The sequence below is a fragment of the Mizuhopecten yessoensis genome, unplaced genomic scaffold, assembly GCF_002113885.1.
Source record: "Mizuhopecten yessoensis strain PY_sf001 unplaced genomic scaffold, ASM211388v2 scaffold10753, whole genome shotgun sequence".
Taxonomy (NCBI): domain Eukaryota; kingdom Metazoa; phylum Mollusca; class Bivalvia; order Pectinida; family Pectinidae; genus Mizuhopecten; species Mizuhopecten yessoensis.
In genome coordinates, this window is record NW_018408704.1 from 99,227 (window position 1) to 105,077 (window position 5,851).

Here is a 5,851-nt window from a genome sequence, read left to right on the forward strand (position 1 = left end):
AAGGGCTACCAAGTTTGTTCAAATAAATGACCTTGATTTATATTCAAGGTCACTGGGGTCAAATATGTTTAAAACCTTTAAACGACTTCTTCTGAATAACCGAGAGGCCCAGGGTGATGATATTTGGCCAGTAACATGCTGGGATGAAGGGCTACCAAGTTTGTTCAAATAAATGACCTTGATTTGTATTCAAGGTCACTGGGGTCAAGTATGTTTAAAACCTTTAAACGACTTCTTCTGAATAACCGAGAGGCTGGGATCAAGGGCTACCAAGTTTGTTCAAACAAATGACCTTCAACCATTTTCAAGGTCACAGTGGTCAAATATGTTCAAATCTTTAAACAGCTTCTTCTGAATAACCAAGAGGCCTAGGGTGATGATATTTGACCAGTAACATGCTGGTATAAAGGGCTACCAAGTTTGTTCAAATAAATGACCTTGATTTATATTCAAGGTCACTGGGGTCAAATATGTTTAAAACCTTTAAACGACTTCTTCTGAATAACCGAGAGGCCCAGGGTGATGATATTTGGCCAGTAACATGCTGGGATGAAGGGCTACCAAGTTTGTTCAAATAAATGACCTTGATTTGTATTCAAGGTCACTGGGGTCAAATATGTTTAAAACCTTTAATCGACTTCTTCTGAATAACCGAGAGGCCTAGGGTGATGATATTTGGCCTGTAGCATGCTTGGATGGCAGGCTAACAAGTTTGTTCAAATAAATGACCTTGATTTATATTCAAGGTCACTGGGGTCAAGTATGTTTAAAACCTTTAAACGACTTCTTCTGAATAACCGAGAGGCTGGGATCAAGGGCTACCAAGTTTGTTCAAATGAATGACCTTTGCCCATATTTAGCTCACCTGGCACGAAGTGCCAAGTGAGTTTATGACGTGGTGCGGCGTCCGTCCATCCGTCCGGCGTCCGGCGTCAATATTTTACGTTAAACGACTTCTTCTTAATAACCAAAAGGCCTAGGGTGTCGATATTTGGCCAGAAGCAAACTGAAATGAAGGCTACAAAGTTTGTCAAAATTAATGACCTTCACCCATTTTCAAGGTCACAGGGGTCAAATATGTTAAAAACTTAAAACATCTTCTTCTCAATAACCAAACTGCCCAGGGTGATGATGTTTAGCCAGTAGCATGCTGAGATGAAAGGCTACAAAGCTTGTTCAAATGCATGACCTTCACCCATATTCAAGGTCACAGGGGTCAAATATGTTAAAAACTTTAAACAACTTCTTCTGAATAACCAAAAGGCTCAGGATGTTGATATTTAGTCAGTAGCATGCTGGGATCAAGGACTACTATGTTTGTTAAAGTGAATGACTTTGCTTTATATTCAAGGTCACAGGAGTTAAATTGGATTAAAATCTTTAAACGACCTCTTCTGAATAACCATGGGTTCCAGGATGTTAATACTTTGCAAATTGCATCCTGAGATGAAAGACTATACAATTTGTTCAACATAATGACTTTGTTCGACTTTCAATCACAGGGGTGGAATGTTTAAAAAAAAATGGGTCTTTTGAATGAATTTTAATCATAAATACTGATATTTTGCCTGTAGCCTTATTTTAGATCACTTTTAAGGTTACAAGACTGAGATTTATACCAGGTGAGCGATGCAGGCCCATTGGACCTCTTGTTCCCTTTTTGACTTCACTGTCATATTCACAAGAGTTGTATTTTTTTATCCACAGTAAGATTCGTAATAGCTTTTATGTCTTTTTCGTGATTTAATTCCTTATTTAATTTAATAGAAAATCAATTAATATACATAACAATTAAAAAGGAAGACTAAAATATATCATTCTGAGAGAGAGAGAGAGAGAGAGAGAGAGAGAGAGAGAGAGAGAGAGAGAGAGAGCGCGCTCATACATATGTATAAAATGTAAGGGATCATGTGTCCTTTTAATTCACAGTACAAGGGCTATCACTATTAACTTGTACTTTTTTCTTTTTACAGAATGGGAGATGTTCGACAAGCCGTCATGGTCTACTCCGTTTTTTCATTTGGTGTGATCGGGTTTGAGGAGATCTTCACGGTTTGGGCTTCTACAGAACAAAGATTTGGTGAGGGCGTATATTTAAAATCGTAAAACAGTTTTTAGCTCACCTGGCTCAAAGGGCAAAAAATAGGGGGGGGGGGGGGGGGGAGGTAATTCTGAAACAATCTTCTTCTCAACTAAAAGATGGATTTTGACCAAATTTTGTTCTTTGTTCTGTAGCATCTTTGGACAAAAGGGCCTCAATTTTTGACACATGCGTTAGGTAATGCAGGTGTCTAGGGTATCGTGCATACTACGAAGTTTGCTTAACGTGGAATTGTGTTTGCGATAGCAGTGACATCTGTAACCTTATATGGTCTCTCTGCCCTTATATGGAATCTGATATCTCCTTATATGGAAACTTAATTCATTCACTTTTCATTCATATGCAAATGTTTTCGGCCGCGACCCCTAGCATTTTCATTCATACCGTAGTGACCCCATTTTGTGGTTTACAACTAATAGGCAGAGAAAGCATTCACTTGATACTTTCTTAACTAGCCATATGCATGTGAAAAATACAACAAAGCATGTATTTTGTGAGTTATGCTATTAATAAAAAATATTCTGATTTATTTTCTGACGAAGCTCTGCTTGCTGAAATCATGCTTTCCCCACTCTTCGCTGAAGCGGATGGTTTCCTCTGACCTACTTACTGTAGTGTTCCTACCTAACTACAGTACACAGCCATATATTGATATATATTGATTTTAACATCCCATCACACTGTTTGAGTCACTAACGTTTTGCGTTATATCACAAAAATTACAACTGTAAATAAGCTTAAAATTTTACCAATGACCACTTGAATATGACTATTCTATTCTTTCCGTCACTGCCATGGTTTACCTGTATTTCTGCAAAACCTTATCTCCCTTATAATTAAGAGAACATTGGACCAGAGACGTATAATACATCTCTGATTGAACTAAACCCGATCAGCCGGATTGGAATGAAGTCAGTCTATTTGTAGAGTCAAACCATTTTTGTGAGTTAATTATCATAAACCTTAATCTCCCTCAGATGTAATTTTAGATGATTTTTTGCCGCTTTTGTAACACAAGTCAAAATTACACTTATAGCATACATGACATAGGACTTCCCTGTTACTGGAGACACTACACATACTATTTGATAATATCCATGAATGGTTTATAGATTATGAACGGCGAAAGATGGAGTGCGATGTTTTCTCTATCAAACATGTACATCACAAGATGTTTTATCAGTACTAATGAAACATGATGCTGTGTGTTCAGGGATTGAAAGACATGTTTGTTACAAACTTGTTACATTCAATTTAATGACATAGTGTTTCTGTTTACTGTTTTATCTTATGAAGATAACTGTGCTATATTATAGTTTTTTTGTACTAGAGTGAAACCCACTTATTATGATGTCGCTTAGTATAATTTGTTCCCCATGTACCAATGTTATCCTTTAACTAGGCACAAAAAATCGTTTATTATGATATGGTCATTGTAGGACTGTGTATCAAATGGAAATGATAAGGCCAATCTGATTAAAATCATTTGATACATAATAATAATAAATAATATACAACATTTGATATAGCGCCCCATCTAGCTAACATAAGCCACTCTAAAGCGCTTTACAGTACATAGATATCCAATTTTGTACAGTCAATACAATTAGCATATATATATTAATCAATACAATATTGAGGAATTCGCAGGAGCTGCCTTATATGGCGCTAACTACTAGTCCTATGCCACCTCGTTAATATCTCCCTATGTGTGTATGCCTGTGTGTGTGCTGGAGATGTATTGTGTTCTGTTTGTAGTGGGACTGTGCTTCCAACGGTATCATTTATAGTGCCACCACACTTGAATGCTACAGCACAGATACCGCAACACCCACCCCAGACCATTTTATACTCCACCTGGGTTGTTGGAGTTATGTGGGCAGGAGAAAAACACTTTCTCTAATATTCCATGTGTACGGCGACTTCGGGGATCGAACCCCGGCCGCCTGCATGGAAGGCCGGAGTGTTGACCACTCGACCAATCTGCCCATACATGGCTCTGTTAACCTACCAACATTTTTAAAATATTTTGAGCCAGCCAATGCAGGTTCCCCACTATCCTTTATTGTTCATGTTTACTTTTGAAACTGATCAGTTAAACAAAATGGCCTACCGACAGCAATTTTCGATTTTTGACATTGAAGGTTTGTCAGTACTATTTCTCAAGAATAACTTGACAGATCATTTCTCAAATTTGATATGTAGGTTCCCCTTGATCCCTCGTAGTGCATGTTATATTTTGAGACTGATCATAAAAACAAAATGGCTAAAGGAAGAACTATACAGATCTTTCTCATAGTGCAATGATCGATTCTATTTCTTTCACATTAAGTACTGGACTAGTAAATATGTGAAATGACAAACTCACTTTGAAGGTTGGCTTTCATACACATCAGTATTAAGTTTAGATCAAAAGTTACCTCAAGGTGCATTTAAGCATGACTCGATCAAACAGATTAGAGGAAAGAAGAGAACAGATCGAACTGACAAAGAGCTAATGAAGATGGTACAATGGTGGGTGCCAAGATCCCTCTGGGATCTCTTGTTTTAGATACACTACGAATACATGATCTCTCATCAAAAACTGAAAAAGTTCCTCGATGACCTCTCTTCTAGTTGAGGCCAAAGCTACCTCACATATCCTCCCCACCTAGTCACTTTCCTCATTGGTCGCAACAGTTCATGGGGCTCCCTTTATGGGTATCGAGCCTCGTATTGTATGTCCTGGAATCAGAACTTTATTTTAGGTTACAACCAATATTAAAATCCAAATATGTTAAATTTGAAAATTGCCACCTATTTGAAGAAATATATCTAAATGAGGACAGTTATGAAGAATGAGGAACTTTCCGATAAAAAAATCTGTGCGGTGTATTTGCTGAGGAGAGCCCTCATCCTCACCCTGGTCTTAACCGTCTAAGACCACTAGCATAACTATTTGTGTATCAAATACTTGTATAAATACACATACATGCAATACGCCAGTGTGTAGTCCCATGAACATATTTGTGTAACTTACAGAGCAGTATTAAACCACAAGAGGCTTGAAAATCTGTATATAATATAATGTAATAACACAGCATGTAACTGTCCATGGAAATTTACCTGGCAAGCCTAGTACATTTCACATGAAGTAAAATTAGCAAGTAATGGTTAAGCTTAATTGACCCTCAACTTGGAAAATTTTGGGTTTGGGGACTGTGATTAACTGTTGCCTCAGTACATTTCATGATAGCACACAATACACATGACTGACTTATTGTAGAATAGATTATATGCTATACCCCTAGTTTACGTAAGTAAGATAATAATATTGAATGTCAGAAAAGTATGAACTCAAGATAACTTTCACAAGCCTACCCTATTTTTTGCATAAAAAGTTTGATGTAATTCATGTATTACAATATTGATTTACAGTGAGATTGTTGTTTTATGACACAATGTTAATTAGTCCCCACCTGTTCCCGGGCCAAGTGAGCGTATGCCTTGGCGCGGCGTCCGGCATCAATTTTTTGCTTTAAACAACTTCTTCTGAATAACCAAAAGGCCTAGGGTGATGATATTTGGCCAGCAGCATGCTGAGATGAAGGGCTACATAGTTTGTTCAAATGGATGACCTTCACCCATATTCAATGTCACAGGGGTCAAATATGTTAAAAACTTTAAACAACTTCTTCTCAATAACCAAAATGCCCAGGGTGATGATATTTGGCCAGTAGCATGCTGAGATGAAGGGCTACAAAGTTTGTT

The 5,851-nt window shown here is 37.5% G+C and overlaps 1 protein-coding gene across 6 annotated transcripts in view; it reads left to right on the plus strand.

Moving 5' to 3' along the window:
• LOC110462150 (protein ZINC INDUCED FACILITATOR-LIKE 1-like) overlaps positions 1-5,851 on the plus strand; it is a 129,939-nt gene that overhangs the window by 98,138 nt on the left and 25,950 nt on the right. For all 6 annotated transcript variants that reach the window (XM_021515988.1, XM_021515993.1, XM_021515989.1 and 3 more), the window contains one exon: positions 1,974-2,080. In XM_021515988.1, the coding sequence (XP_021371663.1) occupies positions 1,974-2,080 (107 nt within the window). The remainder of the gene's footprint in view (positions 1-1,973; positions 2,081-5,851) is intronic.